The following is a 20,880-nucleotide window of genomic DNA, read 5'->3' on the forward strand; positions in this document are numbered from 1 at the left end:
ACTTCAGGTTATTCTAAATGAGGTTATTTGCCTGCATCAAGAGTATAGACTCTAAATCCTTGGCATAACTCAGTTTCTTCGCTACAGCCATTCAAACGCCCATAATTTCTTGGAACTTTAGGGAAAACTAGTGCCAAAGACGTCTGTCGAGAAGGTTATCTATCTCCACAACCACCTACTCTATAAAATTAAACCTTTAAATACCTTACTGGCATTGCAAACTTGTACTGACATTCCTGAAAATTTTATTCACAATTGTACAAACCCCAATGGGACCAAAATAATGATGTTTTTATAATAAAAGTTGTACCTTAAAAGTTTGCAGTTCCGTACTTCTAGCCCTATCTATACTCTTGATGCAGGCAAATAACCTCATTTAGAATAACCTGAAGTACCGAGGGGAGCATCGATATTATGGTCACCTTTAGAGCGACAAGCAGTGACAGTTTCATTCGACAGCTGATTTCTTCCTTTATGTTCCTGTGGATTAGCTGGCGAAGTAGTGCAAATAATCCAACATGTAGCACTTGCTCCACGAATTGCGGTAACTGACAGTAGTCATTAGGATGTGAGTATTTAGTCTGTTTTTGAAACTAGATAGATAAAAGTTTCGTCTCTTTTCTAATCTTACTTCCTATATAGTACACAGTATCTGCCAAGGATGCAATATGTGCATACATATATTATTATACTCTTACAAAAATTAGAATGACAGACTTCAGAATGAGTTGTAAGTAAACAGCAACAATGTATATAGGTGCATGCAAGGCAACCGTCGGTTAAAAATGAATTCCCTGGATTCGACAAGTGCAGGGCAGTGCATAAAAACACCAGATCAGGTAAGTTTCATTGATGCTTGCATCGAAAGAGCGGGAGCATTGAACGTGTTAGAAATGTCGAGAAGGAAGCAGACGCGTAGGCGCGACGTAGTATAGTATTTTTACTTTACTCTGTTCAATGTGTCATCACTCTCTAACGTCCGCGAGAGTTCAAGAAGTTTCCAGGCGGCGCTGGGGCAGTGGATACGCAATTACGTATGCATACCCAAGGATTGCGCGCAAGCCTATATCTTTATTACAGGTTTCAACGTAAAAATCAGATGAAAATGTGAAAATTGAAGATTGGATCGACTCGGATATAGATTCTAAATTATTTAATTTCACGCTATTCGTATCTCTTGCGATTAGTATTATTTAAATAATAAAGATTCATCAGTTCAAAATTTCAAAAATGGGTAATTCGGTAAGCGTATAGATAACATTTTGAATATAAATAAAATGATGACGGATGTACATAATTACACGTGCAATGAATAATTTATGAGATCACATTGTAGTTAAGAAATATTGAGAGAATATATGAATTTGTGCAATATTAATTGAATGTTGGTCGCTGCTGCATGAACGAAGCACAGGATGGAATTATTTTTGTTAGATAATTATGATCTATGTAATTCTGCGATAGATCCACTAAATATAGCATATACGAATATGTAATATGCAGAAATTGCACTAGGAACAAAAATCGCAAAGCTCAACGCGGAAAAACGAGTCAGGCAACAAGTCGCATCGAAAGAGCGAGAGCATTAATCGCACTAGAAGCTTCGAGTAGGTACGAGACGCGCAGGCGCCAGATATAAATAGGCGGCGGCGGGCTTCGAGCCTCAGTATTCAACGAGAAAGCAAGCGAAACACACTACGAGATAAGACATCTCAGAGCGACTTTTTAAGTAAGCGACATACATAAACGAAGTTTTAAAGCATTTGTAATAAAGTTTTGAGAGACAAAGTGCAAGAACAAGTAAGAAGAAAAATGCCAGCAATTGGAATCGACTTGGGAACGACGTACTCTTGCGTTGGAGTATGGCAGCAAGGAAAGGTGGAAATAATTGCAAACGATCAAGGAAACAGAACGACACCGAGCTACGTTGCGTTTACCGACACAGAGCGTTTGATCGGAGATGCGGCCAAGAACCAGGTGGCGATGAACCCGGCGAACACGGTGTTCGACGCCAAGAGGTTGATTGGCCGCCGCTTCGACGACCCGAAGATTCAGAGCGACATGAAGCACTGGCCATTCCGTGTGGTAAACGAGGGCAGCAAGCCAAAGATTCAGGTGGAGTTCCGCGGTGAGGTAAAGAGGTTCAGTCCGGAAGAGATCAGCTCGATGGTCCTGACGAAGATGAAGGAGACCGCCGAGGCGTATCTCGGCGGTAAAGTGCGGGACGCGGTGATCACTGTCCCGGCCTACTTCAACGACTCCCAGCGCCAGGCCACCAAGGACGCGGGAGCCATCGCAGGACTCAATGTCCTCAGGATCATCAATGAACCTACGGCAGCGGCACTCGCCTACGGTCTCGACAAGAATCTCAAAGGGGAACGAAACGTTCTGATCTTCGATCTCGGCGGAGGAACCTTCGACGTGTCCATACTCAGCATCGACGAGGGCTCTCTCTTCGAGGTGAAGGCAACGGCCGGAGATACTCACCTGGGTGGAGAGGACTTTGACTCGAGACTCGTGGACCATCTGTGCAAGGAGTTCGAGAGAAAGTTCAAAAAGAACATCAAGAGCAACCCCAGAGCGCTCCGTCGATTGCGAACAGCAGCGGAACGTGCCAAACGTACCCTGTCTTCGAGCACCGAGGCCACCATCGAGATCGATGCTCTCTTCGAGGGAATCGACTTCTACACAAAGATCTCGAGAGCTCGTTTCGAGGAACTTTGCGCCGACCTCTTCAGGGCAACTCTCGAACCCGTGGAGAAGGCTCTGGCCGACGCGAAGATGGACAAGGGCTCGATTCACGACGTTGTCCTCGTGGGAGGTTCGACGCGTATCCCGAAGATCCAGTCGATGCTGCAAAACTTTTTCTGCGGCAAGCAGTTGAACCTCTCTATCAATCCGGATGAAGCCGTGGCCTACGGAGCAGCGGTGCAGGCCGCCATTCTGACGGGCGAAGGCGATAAGAATTCTACTCTCCAGGACGTTCTCCTCGTAGACGTTGCACCTCTCTCCCTGGGAATTGAAACGGCAGGAGGAGTAATGACCAACATCATCGAGCGCAACGCTCGAATTCCCTGCAAGCAGACGCAGACCTTCACCACCTACGCCGACAACCAGCCCGGCGTGAGCATTCAAGTCTACGAGGGCGAGCGTGCCATGACCAAGGACAACAACCTTCTGGGTCGCTTCGAGCTCAGTGGAATCGCACCGGCTCCTCGTGGCGTTCCCAAAATCGAGGTGACCTTCGACATGGATGCCAACGGCATTCTTCACGTCACTGCCAAGGACACGGCCAGTGGTCGCAGCAACGATGTCAGAATAACCAATGATAAGGGACGCCTCTCCCGGGAGGAAATCGACAGGATGCTGTCCGAGGCTGAGCGTTACCGTGATCAGGATCGTGAGCAGCGCGAGAGGGTCGAAGCCAGGAATCAGATCGAGAGCTACGTCTTCTCCGTGAAACAGGCAGTTCAGGAGTGCGGCTCCAAACTGGAGCAATCTGACAAGGACAAGGTCATTTCCTTGTGCGAGGATACCATCAGGTGGCTCGACAACAACACCTTGGCTGAAAAGGACGAGTACAAACACAAGCTCGAAGAACTCCAAAGGCAGTGTTCGCCCATCATGACCAAGATTCACTCCGGTGGCTCCGGTGCTGCTCAGGATTGCGGTGGACAGTATCGACAGAACAACAACCAGTATTCCGGGCCCACTGTGGAAGAAGTTGATTAAACTTTAAATGTACCTGTAGGACGGAAAGTTTGTTGTTAGGAAGAAATCAAGACTTATTTTTTGTACATGTTAATAATGTTCCTACTGTAGAAATAGTTGTATTATATTATTCTTAATATTTGGGACGATGATGTATGTGCATCATGTACGTCGTACATTCTGAATTAGTTTTTCGCTGACAGTGTCACATTCATTCGTTGTACATAATATTCTCATTCATTTGTATATCATTCCTCTAGTCAAATAAATTATTTTTTTGAATAAATTGTTGCCTTTCTCCAATAATTTTCCTCATTCGCTATTCTGTCGCTGGAGTTATATTTAGATTCATAACTGTGTCCATTATTTTATTGTCTCCTCGTTTCATGATTCAGAGGATTCTTGTTATCACATATCCTATTATTTAGCTTTATAGTTACCGTTATCAACAAAGTAATGTTTTAAATGAAAGATGCAATTTTTATCGTGTTGAGGTCAGTCTGTTGACGATTGGGGAGGAGACTGTCTTGTTACACCAGGTTTACGTGTCACAACTGTCCGTTGCATATAACACTGATGTCGTCACGGGGGTTACTTAACATTTTTAGCTTTATATAAAATAAATATTACAGTCGAGAGATAAGATAGTAGGAAACCTTATATTTAAGAGTTGTGTAATATGGTAACAATAGAATGGTTTACACATTCTTATATTTGAGAGACTGCAAAAGTGACATACGAGAACCACGTTTTTCGTCAAAGCTTTACCTCTTTCATTCTGTGCACACATTTTTCTTATATGCTTCTCTGTCAATATAAAATAGAGATACATCCATGGGGACTTACATCACTGCAAATGCTGAACGTATCATTTGCCCTTACCTTCTATCATCCCATATCCCATTGTTTTATTCTCGATGATGAATTCTCAATAATTGGCACGTTTAACGTGGTACAATTTCTAAGAGGAGTATGCTTAACTCATTTTTCTTCGATACTTCGGTAACATTTGGAATGAGTGCCAACCGCCATTCGTTTTCCATACGAGAACTGCTATTACGAATATTGCAAATTTGACTTTGGATTAGCAATCAACAAACTCAAAATCTTTCGGAAATTGATTTTTATCAAAATCTAATGGAGTTTTCAATATTCAAACTTTTAAGACCAAATTAAATGATGATCGGTTACATAATTTTAGAAATAAAAGGGATATCAGAGAAGGTTAAGAGCTCTCAAAGGGTTAACTCGTATGCCACTGTGGTGAAAATGTGGCTTATATCAGAATTGTTTTGTATCAAAATGCCGACCACGCAGACAAATATAATGGAACCAATAAAGCTTACCACGTTTCGGTCTCTTTTCAAATTTTCATCGGCTATGTTTTGGAAATGGAATTATACAAACAGTGCAGTGTTTGGGAAACTCTCGTTTAGGTAAAAATCACTTAAATTTAAAATAAAATTACTAAACAAAGAAACTTACAGACGATCAATGATTAGAGGCATTCTTCTTGTCACGCCGGTGAATAATGTCAGAAGCTATGGCCTCATAATTTCACAAATGCCATCTTATACATGGCTTTATATCAGTACATAACTTGAGCGAAAACAATCAATGAACTAATTAGTTAAGTCAAACATGTTTACGTTTGTTGTCGCCATTGGTGACGTTCTCTCACTGGATCAGACAGGAACGACGAAGCCTTCAGGTTTCTTAGGTCATCCTTAGCTCATCAGTCTTCCACTTGTCCCGGTTAGTTTAAACTTTTAGAATGAATTTTCAGGTATATCAGGAACTGTGCCTTAGTTGAGGCTTATAATGTCTATTCATAACGTATTACTCTTTTTTACACGATTTACAAATGATAACGTAAATTTACTGCAGTAAATACTAAAATTAATCGAACGTCGATAATCAGGCTTCTAATGTTTTAGCGTAAGGTGGTTTTTCGAAGGCGAAATTCTAAATATGGCTTCATGAGACTGAAAGCTAATTTTGTTTAGAAAAGAGCGATAGTTTCTTGAACAATCTTAATGGACGTAAACAAGTTATTGCGGGTCCTTTTGCGTTCGGAATGTTGTATCTGCTCAATTTCTTTATGTAATATTGTAGGAAAATTTTATTCTCGACATAAAAATAAAGAAAAACTTTGAAAAAAGCAAGAAATTACAAGAAAACTTTATTTTTGACATAAAAATAAAGAGAAATAGCGAAAAAAGCAATAAGTTGCAGGTAAACCTTGTTTTAGAGATGGGAACCGAAAATTCTTAGAAGATCCAAAAAATCCGCATCTACTTCCTGTGAAATTATTAATCCGGTCGCTAATTTGACCCTTTTAGGTGTGGGTAAACTGCCGAATACCGCCGCTGTCTGTTCAAGATATATTATACGCATTTTCAAGTGTCAGCTTGTTAGAAGAACATCAAACTCATAAGTACATAGTCTTCGCGATGAACAATCTGATACGGATTGTAGCATATAAGCGAATAAATCAGTAAGATTAATGATAGTCGTTTAATACAGTACTGCTTTTTCGCAAAGCGAAATTCACAAAACTTTACATTACAAAAATTACTTTACATTTAAAATTAAGTAATCTATAAAAATTGTATAATTAATTAATATAAAATAAATTGTTTAAAGAGACTGGGTGAACCTAATTTTCTCTTATGTGTATTAATTGTTTTCAGAACAAAAGGATAGAACTACTTCGAAAGTAGAAAAAAGCAACTCGAGCTTGAATCCAAATCCTTTGACGATGGATATAACACTTTTACTTGTTCCATTAATACAATTATAGTTGAAAAAGGGGGAACATATATTTCTGTTATAAATCACATTTAGAATTTTAAGTTTACGTTCAGAATTATTGTTTTGTTCTATACCGTTTCTATACTAAGGTACATTTCCACACCGATTCTGGAAACAGTACTTGGAATGGCGCGCTACATTGTTTCCTTTTATAGTGGAAACATTCACCAGAAATCCTATGAAAACCACTTTGTTCAGTACTTAGAGCCAGCCTCAGGTATTACACTGGTTGAGCATTCTAAGGCTTTGTAATCTTTATGATTCTGACAATCCTTATATACATAGCTAGGAGTCACACGTTATTTTCAATCCGGAACAAAGATGTGATCCTGGAAACATTATGCAACATTGACTGAAACACTTAAGGTACATGAGTTATATATTCCTAAATATGAAATGTTTTTGAGTAATTAAGGAATTGCTGACCACAGTTTCTTGAAATTCTAATATTACTTATGTATAACATCGGTTGAATCTAAATCCATGGCGTTATTTTGTTTTGGAGAATACAGTAACTTGAGGACTGTTGACGACAAGATCTCTACCATAATCATGTAAACTCCCCTCAGTTCTTGGAGCTTGAGGGAAAGTTTGTGCCAAAAACTCTTGACAAGGAGATTTCTGACGACCTCACAACTATTTGCCCTGTAAAATTTAATTTTTCAGTAATGCACTGACAATACAAATTTGTACTGTTTTTCCAACAAATTTTATTTACATTTGTACAAGCACCAATATTACTAAAATAAATAGTAATATATGTTTTAATACAAAGTCGTACCTGAAAAGTTTTCAGTTCCATACTTCCAGCCTTGGTAAAACTCTTGGTGCTGTCAGATAACCTCCTTCAGATTAACATCAACTACCATGAGGAGAAGCATGGGTATTCGGATCAGCTTTAGGACGACAAGCAGTGACAGTTTCTTCTGACAGCTGATTTCTTTCAAGGCAGCCATCGAAGTAGTACGAATAATCGAGCATGTAGTACTTGCACCACGAATAGCAGTAACTGACACTACTCATTATGATATATTTGACCAATTTTTAAAGCTAGACAAGCAAAAGTTTCGTCTCTTTTGTAATCTTACTTCCTATATAGTACACAGTATCTGCCAAGGATGCAATATGTGCATACATATATTATTATACTCTTACAAAAATTAGAATGGCAGACTTCAGAATGAGTTGTATGTAAACAGCAACAATATATATAGGTGCATGCAAGGCAACCGTCGGTTAAAAATGAATTCCCTGGATTCGATAAGTGCAGGGCAGTGCATAAAAACTCCAGATCAGGTAAGTTTCATTGATGCTTGCATCGAAGCATCGAAAGAGCGGGAGCATTGAACGTGTTAGAAATTTCGAGAAGGAAGCAGACGCGTAGGCGCGACGTAGTATAGTATTTTTACTTTACTCTGTTCAATGTGTCATCACTCTCTAACGTCCGCGAGAGTTCAAGAAGTTTCCAGGCGGCGCTGGGGCAGTGGATACGCAATTACGTATGCATACCCAAGGATTGCGCGCAAGCCTATATCTTTATTACAGGTTTCAACGTAAAACTCAGATGAAAATGTGAAAATTGAAGATTGGATCGACTCGGATATAGATTCTAAATTAATTAATTTCACGCTATTCGTATCTCTTGCGATTAGTATTATTTAAATAATAAAGATTCATCAGTTCAAAATTTCAAAAATGGGTAATTCGTAAACGTGTAGATAACATTTTGAATATAAATAAAATGATGACAGATGTACATAATTACACGTGCAATGAATAATTTATGAGATCACATTGTAGTTAAGAAATATTGAGAGAATATATGAATTTGTGCAATATTAATTGAATGTTGGTCGCTGCTGCATGAACGAAGCACAGGATGGAATTATTTTTGTTAGATAATTTTGATCTATGTAATTCTGCGATAGATCTACTAAATATAGCATATACGAATATGTAATATGCAGAAATTGCACTAGGAACAGAAATCGCAAAGCTCAGCGCGGAAAAACGAGTCAGGCAACAAGTCGCATCGAAAGAGCGAGAGCATTAATCGCACTAGAAGCTTCGAGTAGGTACGAGACGCGCAGGCGCCAGATATAAATAGGCGGCGGCGGGCTTCGAGCCTCAGTATTCAACGAGAAAGCAAGCGAAACACACTACGAGATAAGATATCTCAGAGCGACTTTTTAAGTAAGCGACATACATAAACGAAGTTTTAAAGCATTTGTAATAAAGTTTTGAGAGACAAAGTGCAAGAACAAGTAAGAAGAAAAATGCCAGCAATTGGAATCGACTTGGGAACGACGTACTCTTGCGTTGGAGTATGGCAGCAAGGAAAGGTGGAAATAATTGCAAACGATCAAGGAAACAGAACGACACCGAGCTACGTTGCGTTTACCGACACAGAGCGTTTGATCGGAGATGCGGCCAAGAACCAGGTGGCGATGAACCCGGCGAACACGGTGTTCGACGCCAAGAGGTTGATTGGCCGCCGCTTCGACGACCCGAAGATTCAGAGCGACATGAAGCACTGGCCATTCCGTGTGGTAAACGAGGGCAGCAAGCCAAAGATTCAGGTGGAGTTCCGCGGTGAGGTAAAGAGGTTCAGTCCGGAAGAGATCAGCTCGATGGTCCTGACGAAGATGAAGGAGACCGCCGAGGCGTATCTCGGCGGTAAAGTGCGGGACGCGGTGATCACTGTCCCGGCCTACTTCAACGACTCCCAGCGCCAGGCCACCAAGGACGCGGGAGCCATCGCAGGACTCAATGTCCTCAGGATCATCAATGAACCTACGGCAGCGGCACTCGCCTACGGTCTCGACAAGAATCTCAAAGGGGAACGAAACGTTCTGATCTTCGATCTCGGCGGAGGAACCTTCGACGTGTCCATACTCAGCATCGACGAGGGCTCTCTCTTCGAGGTGAAGGCAACGGCCGGAGATACTCACCTGGGTGGAGAGGACTTTGACTCGAGACTCGTGGACCATCTGTGCAAGGAGTTCGAGAGAAAGTTCAAAAAGAACATCAAGAGCAACCCCAGAGCGCTCCGTCGATTGCGAACAGCAGCGGAACGTGCCAAACGTACCCTGTCTTCGAGCACCGAGGCCACCATCGAGATCGATGCTCTCTTCGAGGGAATCGACTTCTACACAAAGATCTCGAGAGCTCGTTTCGAGGAACTTTGCGCCGACCTCTTCAGGGCAACTCTCGAACCCGTGGAGAAGGCTCTGGCCGACGCGAAGATGGACAAGGGCTCGATTCACGACGTTGTCCTCGTGGGAGGTTCGACGCGTATCCCGAAGATCCAGTCGATGCTGCAAAACTTTTTCTGCGGCAAGCAGTTGAACCTCTCTATCAATCCGGATGAAGCCGTGGCCTACGGAGCAGCGGTGCAGGCCGCCATTCTGACGGGCGAAGGCGATAAGAATTCTACTCTCCAGGACGTTCTCCTCGTAGACGTTGCACCTCTCTCCCTGGGAATTGAAACGGCAGGAGGAGTAATGACCAACATCATCGAGCGCAACGCTCGAATTCCCTGCAAGCAGACGCAGACCTTCACCACCTACGCCGACAACCAGCCCGGCGTGAGCATTCAAGTCTACGAGGGCGAGCGTGCCATGACCAAGGACAACAACCTTCTGGGTCGCTTCGAGCTCAGTGGAATCGCACCGGCTCCTCGTGGCGTTCCCAAAATCGAGGTGACCTTCGACATGGATGCCAACGGCATTCTTCACGTCACTGCCAAGGACACGGCCAGTGGTCGCAGCAACGATGTCAGAATAACCAATGATAAGGGACGCCTCTCCCGGGAGGAAATCGACAGGATGCTGTCCGAGGCTGAGCGTTACCGTGATCAGGATCGTGAGCAGCGCGAGAGGGTCGAAGCCAGGAATCAGATCGAGAGCTACGTCTTCTCCGTGAAACAGGCAGTTCAGGAGTGCGGCTCCAAACTGGAGCAATCTGACAAGGACAAGGTCATTTCCTTGTGCGAGGATACCATCAGGTGGCTCGACAACAACACCTTGGCTGAAAAGGACGAGTACAAACACAAGCTCGAAGAACTCCAAAGGCAGTGTTCGCCCATCATGACCAAGATTCACTCCGGTGGCTCCGGTGCTGCTCAGGATTGCGGTGGACAGTATCGACAGAACAACAACCAGTATTCCGGGCCCACTGTGGAAGAAGTTGATTAAACTTTAAATGTACCTGTAGGACGGAAAGTTTTTTGTTAGGAAGAAATTAAGACTGATATTTATTTTGCATGACACACGTGGGTTGTGTTATATTTTAGCCATTTGTCGTACGTCTTACATGCAATGACTCTGAATTATTATTCTTTTGACACTGTCAGATTCATTCGTTGTAAGTAGATAAATTCATTGTATATATCATTACTATAGTTAAAATAAATTTCTTTTATACAAACAAAATTTGGTACATTTATTCTTAAATAATTTGCCTTTCGTTGCCTTTCGTTAAAAATTATAGATTAACATCTTTATTATTACATACATACCATACGTAGTCGTTTGAAGATTTTGAAGAGTTCTTTGTTCGTTGATTTATCATAGTAATTTATTGTAGTTTGAAGTTCGGTTGAATACAACAGTTTGGGCATGAAGTCAGTACACGTTTTTAAGGAACTGACTTCTTTAAAGATGATTTACATTTAAAAATAGTCCATTTCGTATGAAACATATATTATAGTCCGCCTATTATAATTTTAATTCTACATGTATCATTGAGTAAATATATAAATATCACTACACATTTAGTTTGATGTATTTTCACATCATATTTGAAAGACTAAAATTGAAATAAAATAATTCTGCTTCTCATTTTTTGTTGTAAATATATTTAATGGAAAATAAAACAGAGTCACATACAGGGACTGCCACTAAAAATTGTAATTGTAAGAGCTCAATAACAGAATTTTTCGTAGATAGTAAAATTTATTTTATTGTAAATTAAAGTGCTTCAGTACTAATGGATTCAAGATGCATTTCAAATATTCTGTCCTGACCTTCCATCGTTTCGTATCTTTTAACTTATTCTCCGTGATATACACCTAACTATCATTGGCATGTTGAATATATGTAATGCAATTTCTGGGAGAACATTGTAAATATCATTATATTAGTCAAAATTATGTTTTTTTTTAAATCAGAATTTTTGCTTATCTTTAAAGATTTTCCTGAATTATTGTCCTATGATTTGCATTGAAACAACTAATTGGTACATATGATTGCGTTTGATCGTTTATTATTGTAATCAGAAGTTATACTTATCATTGTAACTATTATTTCGTTATTTTGCGTATAACGCTTGTTTCTTAAATAGAACAAGGTTGTCCTCAGGAAATTCTATGGATTATCTTAGACGGATATTCTGGAGGTCCCATGGATATCCGAAAAAGGTCTTAATCCTTCTTTTGGATATCCTGTTCATGATTTCCCGGACATCCTGGGCATAGTAACCCATTAGACATATTGTAGGCATTTTATGGTATTCCTATGCAACACTTCGATGTTAGAAATGCGTGATAGAAACATCGTAAATCGCTATTATTGATGCGCACTAGACATCTATAAATCCGCAAAATCGTCTTATAGACGTCATTCCGAAATATGTTTTTCCCACCTACAGATGTTCTTTTGTCCGTCTTTCACACATCCTCGCTGTCATTCAAAGGAAGTATGTTATGTAGGAACGTATCCTGTACAAACTCCAAGAGTAGTTGAGTTAAAAGTTGTGGCTGTCATATTTTCGGAAAAGTTGTACTCGATATTTGGGGGTGTGTATGTAAACATTTCACTCACGGTTTCTACGGCGTGTGCTGTCATTAATTAAGAATTGTGCAATTTGGGAAACGAAGGGATAGGAGAAAGTACGATTCCTCAGTAAATTATCATTTACTGGAGCCGATGCCATTGGCTGAAATAGAATAATCGCAAATGTAATCAATTACGGAATATACCCTTCCTTATTTATATTTAAAATTTTATATACCGCTATTTATATATTTTATATAAATATAATTCAAAAATATATATAAATAAACTTATATGTATAAATTCCATAGGACATCCAGTCGATCCTCTAGATAGCCTAAGGATGTTCTTAATAAGCTTTGCCAAGGCTCATAAATATATGTATATCAGAAACGTCTCGATTTATACTGATTTGATCTTATACTAATAAATAAGAAGTACCTTATTAAATATTCACACCACTATTAAAGAGTTCTGAAACAAAATTACATTTTGTTTTTCAATAAAGTTTTATTATTAAGTTAGTACAACTTTTTTCACATCTTCTTCGCTCTTTTTGCTTTTTGTTAGTTACCGTTGCGTGGTAAGCACCACGAATCATATTACTTGCAAAATGATGATTGTGATACTGACAATCCTTCGTCGTTATAAAAAATAGTAGATGAAAATCAGAAAAAAATTAAGCGGTTTAATATCGTAAATATAACAAAGTACAAAATACTACGTACTTTCACGAAATGTAATTCCAACCAATTCGAAAACATTTTAGTGAAAACCTAAAGGGAGACTCGTGAAATTTTATAATAGAAAATACCTCATCCTATTAGGATACTTTCTTCTTATTTTATAATTGATCTTCTATGCAGTTTGAGAATGTTTATAATATTAGTAGAGTGCAAGAATTACGGAGTCGATAAGAAAAAAATATAGGTAATTAAATTATTTTTATTTAAACTAGCTGTACCATCGACTAGTCATTTGATCGTTTTAGAACCAAATATACCATTTATAAAAAATTGTCGCTGTGGTAGTGTTAATGATATAGAGCGACGTGCACACAAAACGCTTATAAAGATATTGTATCACTTTCATAAATAAGAAAACAGTTAACAATTAAACCAACATAGATGTATTATATACATATGTACTTTGTTGTGCAATATTAGTTTCATTCTGAAGGGATAGATTTCCCATGATGATACGCATGTTAATTCCTGTATATAGGTTTAATTTATAACGGTGAGTAAATGGGACAGTTGAAAAATATTTATCGAGATAAAAGTTATTTAACTCATGAAAAATATTGTAGATTTTTTATAATAAAAGTTATTTCAGTTTTGTTGTACTTTATATATAGAATGAAAATTAGTTTTTCTTTAGGAACCAATTTAAAAAGTTTCATGCAAACATTATTCTAAATACATTTCTTCTATTTCTATTAACGTTTCAAATAAATTTGTGTTGTTTTGAACCCTAGCTGTCCACTTCTTCGGGCGTTTGACGAAGCTTCACATGGGGGTATTTGAAAACCCCATGCTACTTTTGCTCACACTCTGCTTCTAATCATTTGTTTTTGATTGGTTACCATATACAGGGTGGACCACGGAGCGTGATCAGTAGAGATTACTTTGTTATTAGCAGTCCGATCGAAAATGTTTTTATCAGCTTTTGCGCAACCAATGTTGTTGACAAGTCAAAATTTACGAATCTTAATTGTAGCGATGTTCAAAATGGTGTCCACGAGCTGCAATGCACTCGCGTAGACGTTGAACAAAAGATTGTTTTGTATTCTTTATGGCCTCTCCTCTACACTGATGTCGACTGAAGACGACAGAATGGATGCGTATAACGGCGTAGCTGTGATTCTCCTTGTGATAAGGAATATTTAGTTTTTTAATTTTCTTTCGAACCAGATGAAAAAAATGTCATGTCCTTACATGTGCCGGATTCGTCTTGAAATCCTCTAACAGACAGGCGTAAAAAAATTATATGTTTAGTTGCAAAAAATTTAAGGTAACCTTGAAAAAACCTTAAAAAAAGAGTTGACCAGTAATTTTTCACTATCACGTTAAAGCTCTCTTGAAACCATGCAAAAGCTGATAAAAACATTTTCGATCGGACTGCTAATAACAAAGTAATCTCTACTGATCACGCTGCGTGGTCCACCCTGTATAATAAATCTAAACACCAAAGTCTAAGGAACATGTTTATCATGAGAGAAATTAGATTTTTATTATCGCTTCTGATTAATACATTGTAGAAACAACTAGGCGAGACATGGCACATGGTCAATTTGAATCTTTTCAATATACACTAAGATTTTTAGTACATAACGTGGATCGGCTAAGGTGGATCATATACTATATTCAGCTCCGCATATAGCCTCATATATGGCTTTCTTTTGAAAAATATATCTGTTTTACTTTTCGTCGAGTCGCTTTCAATTTGCACGTGACCAAGATTTTATTTAAGTTCTTCACAGTTCATCTACAGTTATCGCATACAGTTGTCTCTTGGGCTATGACTTTACTTTTATATTATATGTTACAGCAATAACTCATTTCTTATTCCACAGAATGTATCCAATGACAGGAACTTATACATATGCTTATAATTAAAATATTCTCCTTAAGTTACATATGTTTTTACAAGTATTAAGTGCTAGCATATAGGAAAATACTGTAATTAATGAAATATGTGAATATTTATCAGTAATTTGAAAACCATTAAATAACTTATTCTATTGTTTTTTATACAATATTATATTTCTATGACTGTTATTATTGAAATTGGTTCCATTATGATATTATTGAAATCTTAAAAGATACAGGATTATTACCATTAACAATAAAAACATTTAATATTTAAACAAAAAATTACGGAATTTCTTAAGGTATGCTGATGGATTGGCACGAATAATAATCAATAATATTTAGTACTGTCAAGGAATACCAAAATTCATTACTGTATATTTTACAAGATATGGAAATATTACATGAAAAAATAAACAGTATCTCTTCATTATATAGTATTAATCTATTAAGTTGAATTCAATATAAAAATTCAATGTTTCAGAGATTATAATTTTTAAAAAAATTACACATGTAAGTAATATATACATATATTAAATTAACAAATTCGTGGTAATGTTGCAAATCATTGTAATAGCCAAATTGTCTACTGCAACTTCACAAGATACAAATCTTTGATACTGATAAAATTATTAGAATTAAGCATTTGCCTCATTTAGATCTCCACGTAAGTGTAAAAAAGAATTAACAATTAAATAAATTATATCTGAGGTTACTTTCACCGACTTACTGGGCTAGTTGTATGTATCGGAAAACTCAGGGAAACTAGACTCGAATCACATCAGATTCTCGAGTTTTTCAACATGTAAGATCAGAGCGACAATGCTGTTATGGCTTCATAATTGTTTGACTTTCGTTGAGATGAAGAAAATATCTATTGTTCAAAATTGAAAATATGACGAAAATAATATATTCCCCATTACCAATTTTTTTATCGTTAATAAATAAAAAATGGATACTTTTCTCAAGTTAAAAGTACATAACTAGGACGCGGTTTTATCCCTGTAGTTTGGATTTCAATGAATTGCCAGGATGAGCAATTCTAGGTTGATTAATAAATGAAATTAAAAAGTACTAATCATTGATCAGGAGTGAGGTAAGGGAGCAGTATTACGAAGCTCTATTCTCTCATTCTACATAATCTTACTGGTTTCCTCGACTCTTAAATAATGAACAGTAGCGCATTTTAGTAACACTATATAACACTGAGATTTCAAGGACTTCAATAATTACTGCATTGAATTTTTCAATTAATTAAAACTTGTGTGTTATAAATAACATCCTTTGTTTATTTTGAACTAGCTACATACCACGATAATATCCTTATCGAGTAATAGATTACTTTATTTGCCTCATCCTTTCGAATTACCAACAAATTATAAAGTATAAAATATGGAGGAATTTTATATCTTGATGTGTAACATGATGGTTTTTTTGTATAAGTGTACATTAGTAAAATGGTTGTGATTATTGTCCCAAAACATGTCCTTGTCCCCAATTGTGACCACCAAAGACATTTCTCCCAGGTTGGGTTTGTGGCACTCTCTGTGTTGGCGCTGTACCAAAACCTCTGATACCGCCTCTCTGTGGTGGAAAGTATGACTCAAGAAATACTGGTGTGCTCAGTAAGTCTCTTCCTCCAAACTCCTGAGGAAACTTGAATTTCAAGAAGAAGTAAAGGTGACCAACTAAAATCCCAACCAGCTCTAGCATTCCACCTCCAGCAATAATCATATTGAATGCAAATAATACCCAAGGCAAATACATTGCCTTAAACTGTGTACCTATAAAAAGAAGAGAAATAATATTAAATAATTTTGCATAAGTCAGATAGTATAAAATAGTTATGAATCTTATTGAAAAATTCTATGTATCTTTCCTTTAGGAACACATAATTTTAATTTATATGTTTGTCAATGTGACTAGTTGTGAAAGGCAGAACATATATTATGCATTCTGTATTATTAAAAAATATATAGCAACAAATATAGGTATCATAGACATAATATACAATTAGATACAAAGTTTCACTAAAAATGAAAGTCCAAATGATAGATTAACTGTATTTGCAGAATCATTAAAAGTTTCTAAATATGACAGCTTGACAAATTTTCGTTTATTTATCTTCATTCAATTTAATTATGAAGGCAAATTTATAAGAAATAAAAACAATAGAGATATCTAATTTTTGATGCAAGCAAATAATTTATACAAGTATATTGCTCTAAATGACCTAAATGGCTTAATCTTTTATTTATCAAATATTTCTTATAAAAATACTGTAGAAATGATTATAATATTTGCACACACATGTGTTTGTTTTACTTAAATATGAACTATGATATGAAATCAAGTAATTTATCATCATGATTATCAGCTCCTGTATTGGTACTAAAACCATGAACAAAAAATTTAGTTTTGTATTTTTGTTATTATTAAATTGAGCATAAAACTTGGACTATGTATGTGGAAACTGTGACGTCATAGAATTTAAAATATATTCTTCAGCATTAAAATATTAATTATAATTTATACAGTTCTCTTTGCAACAGCACATGATAAAAATGTATTCTTTAAATTACATCTCTTATAGATATACTTTCACTTATGGATATATATAAAAAAACTCCAGGTAAATACTATGAGTCTTACTTTCTAATATCACTTTTTTAAATCATTGTTTGATTCTTATATGAATTTTCTTGATAATCTAATATTTTTACAACCTAACAAAAAATAATGTTTCAGAAGATGTAATTATAAAAGGCTAAATACACTTAATAAAGTTAAATATTTTTAATAAAATCTATAAAATAAAAACTTATTTGAAAGTATATAGGTAACAATTAAACAAATTAGATTTTTTTTATCTACCTATGATATAAATATATATAACAATGCATATAACATACCAAACCAAAAGTTGACGATGGTATCCTTATTCAATTGACACCATACATAAAGAACACTAAGAATCATTGGATCCATTAATAGTTCAAAGTTTCCAAGAAGACCAGCAACAACACAGCATATCCAATTGAATAGTAACATGAAGAAGTAATCAGCAGGTCTTCCATCAAATTCTCCACGTTCAAGTCTCAGTGAATAATTGTAAAGGAAATAACAATTAATCAAAAAGTGAAATCCTGTTGCTGGATTCAATGGATAATAGAAGACGCTGGTTGCTGCTCTCCAAATCTCAAAATTATGAACAAACCGGTCATATTGTAATCTTAATAAAAGTGGACTTAGAATACCGAATCTTCCTAATAATGTGAAGACTCCAGTTAAGAGTAACCAATATCTTGTAAATATTGGCAGAGAATTAAACCAGTTCCTCACGTCAGACATTATGTCTTTTCCACTGAACTACTCTTATAAACTGACGTGTACGTTTTGAATGATTTGCAATTATAGGTTAGTGCATTAATGTACTATGAACAAGAATAGACACTACATTTTGAAGTTTAGCGTGGAGCATCCTCAATGTATGTGTAGTTAAGTACTCGACATAGTTAACCAATAGAAGCGTGTATTCATTGTCGGACAATACAGTTTCGAATTTCTATTGGTCATTGTATAATACACAGTTTAATTGTATGTTTGCCAGCATGATTAAAACTAGCGGAATATCATGTCAATTATGATAGACAACTTCAAGATACAGAAATTTAATTATAATAACAAGAAAGGATAAAATTATATTTTTTTTTCAAGATTTTAAGATGTCGGATATAAGCAAACCACAGAAAGTGACTGATACAACGGACATACAAATTCAACAAATACTGCCGTCTCGAATACATTATAAAAAATGTGTATATCCTCTGTGTGGTATTACATCGCGGGATAAAATATCGGGTGTCACTTTTCATGCATTTCCAATTCGCCACAGTGAGCTTTGTGTAAAATGGTTATTAAATTGTAATTTGGATGAATGGGTTGAAATGTCAAATGAAATTCTACGCAAGAAACGCATTTGTAGTAAACATTTCCCACCAAATAGCTTCTCAGCCTGTGGCAGGTTACGAAATAATGCAATTCCTTTATTTTTTGATCCAGACAATCCGCATTATAATATTTCTAATGAATCTAACAAACCAGAGCAGGATACCAATGCTCTGTTAAAACAATTAGCAAGGGTCACTGCTGATCTAGAACGAGTGAAGAAAAAATCAGATGCTCAACGTAAACGACTAAATGCTAAGCGTAAAGCCATATCTCGCCTAAGGCAAAAGATTGAAACAGGTGAAATACCTGATTTAAGTTTAAGAGGAGCAATTGCAAGGAAAGTGAAAGGATGTGCACGAACTTTCATCAACATGCAAATATTTCATAAACCATCACAGCCTTACACGTCAGCACAACAGAAGTTATGCATGGAGATGCAATGTATTTCTCCCATTTTATATAGAAAAATGTATGATGAATTTGGCTTTAAATTACCTTGTCCAGTTACTGTAAACCGGTGGTTTGACAAAAAATACTGCATCGTCAAAACCAAATCAACGTTAGGTATATCTTGCACTAAGCCTTTGATTTTGGAAGAGGAGGATCATGAGCAAAGAGTGTTAGGAGAAGGTGAAACGGAGCAAGAAGAGCTGGAACAGGATGAACTCATGCAAAAAGAATTGGATCAAGAAGAAATGGAAGAAGAAGTGTTGGAACAAGAAGAGTTGGTGTTGGAGGAATTAGTTGAAGAAACATGAAAACATCATTTACCTGTTAGGCCATTATTTTTTAAAGATTTACTACAGTATGAAAATATGTATGCATACAGTCTCATTCAGAGCTAAAACTGGCTTACGTTATCTAGGTTTACTGACTGTGCCTCATTTTTGTGAATTTAAACCTTGTTATAGTAATAATCTTAATCTAATTAATAAAAGAGGGTAAGGTAAGGCATAACCAATGGGCTTCAATTTATAGATACAAATAAAAATAGTGGCAACATTAGAGTACACTTCACTGATGACATTTTTTCTTTCTCTTTTTTTTAAGACTAATAGCTTTAAAGCTATAGATTTAAAAAAAATTAAAAGTAACATATGTATCATGCAGATCTATTAAGGGTATAACTTTTAAAGGGTATAACTTTTAAATTCCATCCATAATATTTCTAAAAGTCTGTTTTCTGAGATTTCTTATTAAGAAACTGATAGAAAAATTATTTTATTCAATTCATATATGTTTAAAACCTTAAATTATTATTTTCCCCATTGCCCACCTCGTTTTAGAACTTCTCTCTATCATAATGTATGTATAGTATAAGTGAAATACATATGTATACTTCATTTATACAGAGTAAAAACGCACCAGCAGTAGTTTGCAAGCGGCCGACACGGCAGCGTGGCCTCTTCAAAAAATGATATGTGACTGTGACCGATTCCCATAAGCGCAAACTGACAATTCACATATCAATAAGTTAGGTTTTTGAAATATTTCAATTAATAATTGAAATATTTAATTAACAAAATAAGAAATAAGAAAAACAAGAAATAAATAATTGCAATCTGTTGTGAAATTAAATCTTAACTGATACTACATTGTGTCATTACAATATTAATTAATTATTTAAGTAACCTAATTATTGAAATATTTCAAAAACCTAACTTATTGATATGCGAATTGTCAGTTTGTGCTTATGGGAATCGGTCACAGTCACATGCTATTTTTTGAAGAGGCCACACTGCCGTGTCGGCCAGTTGCGGCCAACTTCTATTGGTGCGTTTTTACTAACTAACTCTGTACATATGTTACGGGAAGATTGGCAAAAAGATAAAGAAGCGAACAAATCCAAATTAGTATTTTCACTTATAATATTCATCTATGAAAAATATATACGTGATAAACTCAAATTAAGTACGTTTATAAATAATCTTATTCATTTTCCTACGGTCGTAGAAAGTACATACATTCTGTTATATTCGACCAGAAATGTATCTATGTCGATTTATCGAGTTTTGCTATATTTTAGAGGTCTTTCTACA

General features: G+C 36.5%; 4 protein-coding genes and 1 long non-coding RNA gene across 6 annotated transcripts; 3 read left to right on the plus strand and 2 right to left on the minus strand.

Annotated features, from left to right (window-relative positions):
* The first annotated feature begins 1,658 nt into the window (after positions 1 to 1,658).
* LOC107271100 (major heat shock 70 kDa protein Ab-like) lies at positions 1,659 to 3,997 on the plus strand. The gene has a single exon (XM_015746713.2). The coding sequence runs from the start codon at positions 1,813 to 1,815 to the stop codon at positions 3,730 to 3,732; it is 1,920 nt and encodes a 639-aa protein (XP_015602199.1). The 5' UTR covers positions 1,659 to 1,812; the 3' UTR covers positions 3,733 to 3,997.
* Positions 3,998 to 6,214: 2,217 nt separating this feature from the next.
* Positions 6,215 to 8,160, minus strand: LOC112494858. Of its 2 annotated transcripts, XR_003060753.1 has the most exons (3): positions 7,307 to 8,143; positions 6,952 to 7,170; positions 6,215 to 6,854 (listed from the first exon to the last, which is right to left on the minus strand). It is a non-coding gene; the product is annotated as an uncharacterized LOC112494858 (long non-coding RNA). The 2 variants fall into 2 exon arrangements; XR_003060752.1 differs by having other exon boundaries at positions 6,215 to 7,170; positions 7,307 to 8,160.
* A 481-nt stretch (positions 8,161 to 8,641) lies between these two features.
* On the plus strand, positions 8,642 to 11,366 carry LOC107271101 (major heat shock 70 kDa protein Ab-like). The gene has a single exon (XM_015746714.2). The coding sequence runs from the start codon at positions 8,802 to 8,804 to the stop codon at positions 10,719 to 10,721; it is 1,920 nt and encodes a 639-aa protein (XP_015602200.1). The 5' UTR covers positions 8,642 to 8,801; the 3' UTR covers positions 10,722 to 11,366.
* Positions 11,367 to 14,743: 3,377 nt separating this feature from the next.
* On the minus strand, positions 14,744 to 18,329 carry LOC107271102 (derlin-1). Its single transcript, XM_015746716.2, has 2 exons — positions 17,803 to 18,329; positions 14,744 to 16,674 (listed from the first exon to the last, which is right to left on the minus strand). The coding sequence occupies exons 1-2, from the start codon at positions 18,239 to 18,241 to the stop codon at positions 16,358 to 16,360; spliced, it is 756 nt and encodes a 251-aa protein (XP_015602202.1). The 5' UTR covers positions 18,242 to 18,329; the 3' UTR covers positions 14,744 to 16,357.
* A 111-nt stretch (positions 18,330 to 18,440) lies between these two features.
* LOC112494857 lies at positions 18,441 to 19,865 on the plus strand. Its single transcript, XM_025088339.1, has 2 exons — positions 18,441 to 18,784; positions 18,953 to 19,865. Exons 1-2 carry the CDS (start codon positions 18,616 to 18,618, stop codon positions 19,597 to 19,599), a joined length of 816 nt encoding a protein of 271 aa, XP_024944107.1. The 5' UTR covers positions 18,441 to 18,615; the 3' UTR covers positions 19,600 to 19,865.
* Positions 19,866 to 20,880: the final 1,015 nt, after the last annotated feature.

The sequence above is a fragment of the Cephus cinctus genome, unplaced genomic scaffold (assembly GCF_000341935.2).
Source record: "Cephus cinctus unplaced genomic scaffold, Ccin1 Ccin1_scaffold0886, whole genome shotgun sequence".
Classification (NCBI taxonomy): Eukaryota; Metazoa; Arthropoda; class Insecta; order Hymenoptera; family Cephidae; genus Cephus; species Cephus cinctus.

Coding starts and splice junctions, on each gene's coding strand:
- LOC107271102 (XM_015746716.2), bottom strand. CDS start 18,241: ATGTCTGACGTGAGGAACTGGTTTAATTCTCTGCCAATATTTACAAGA. Junction 16,675..17,802: donor CATCGTCAACTTTTGGTTTG/GTATGTTATATG, acceptor TTCTTTTTATAG/GTACACAGTTTAAGGCAATG.
- LOC107271100 (XM_015746713.2), top strand. CDS start 1,813: ATGCCAGCAATTGGAATCGACTTGGGAACGACGTACTCTTGCGTTGGA.
- LOC107271101 (XM_015746714.2), top strand. CDS start 8,802: ATGCCAGCAATTGGAATCGACTTGGGAACGACGTACTCTTGCGTTGGA.
- LOC112494857 (XM_025088339.1), top strand. CDS start 18,616: ATGTCGGATATAAGCAAACCACAGAAAGTGACTGATACAACGGACATA. Junction 18,785..18,952: donor TGCATTTCCAATTCGCCACA/GTGAGCTTTGTG, acceptor TTTTTGATCCAG/ACAATCCGCATTATAATATT.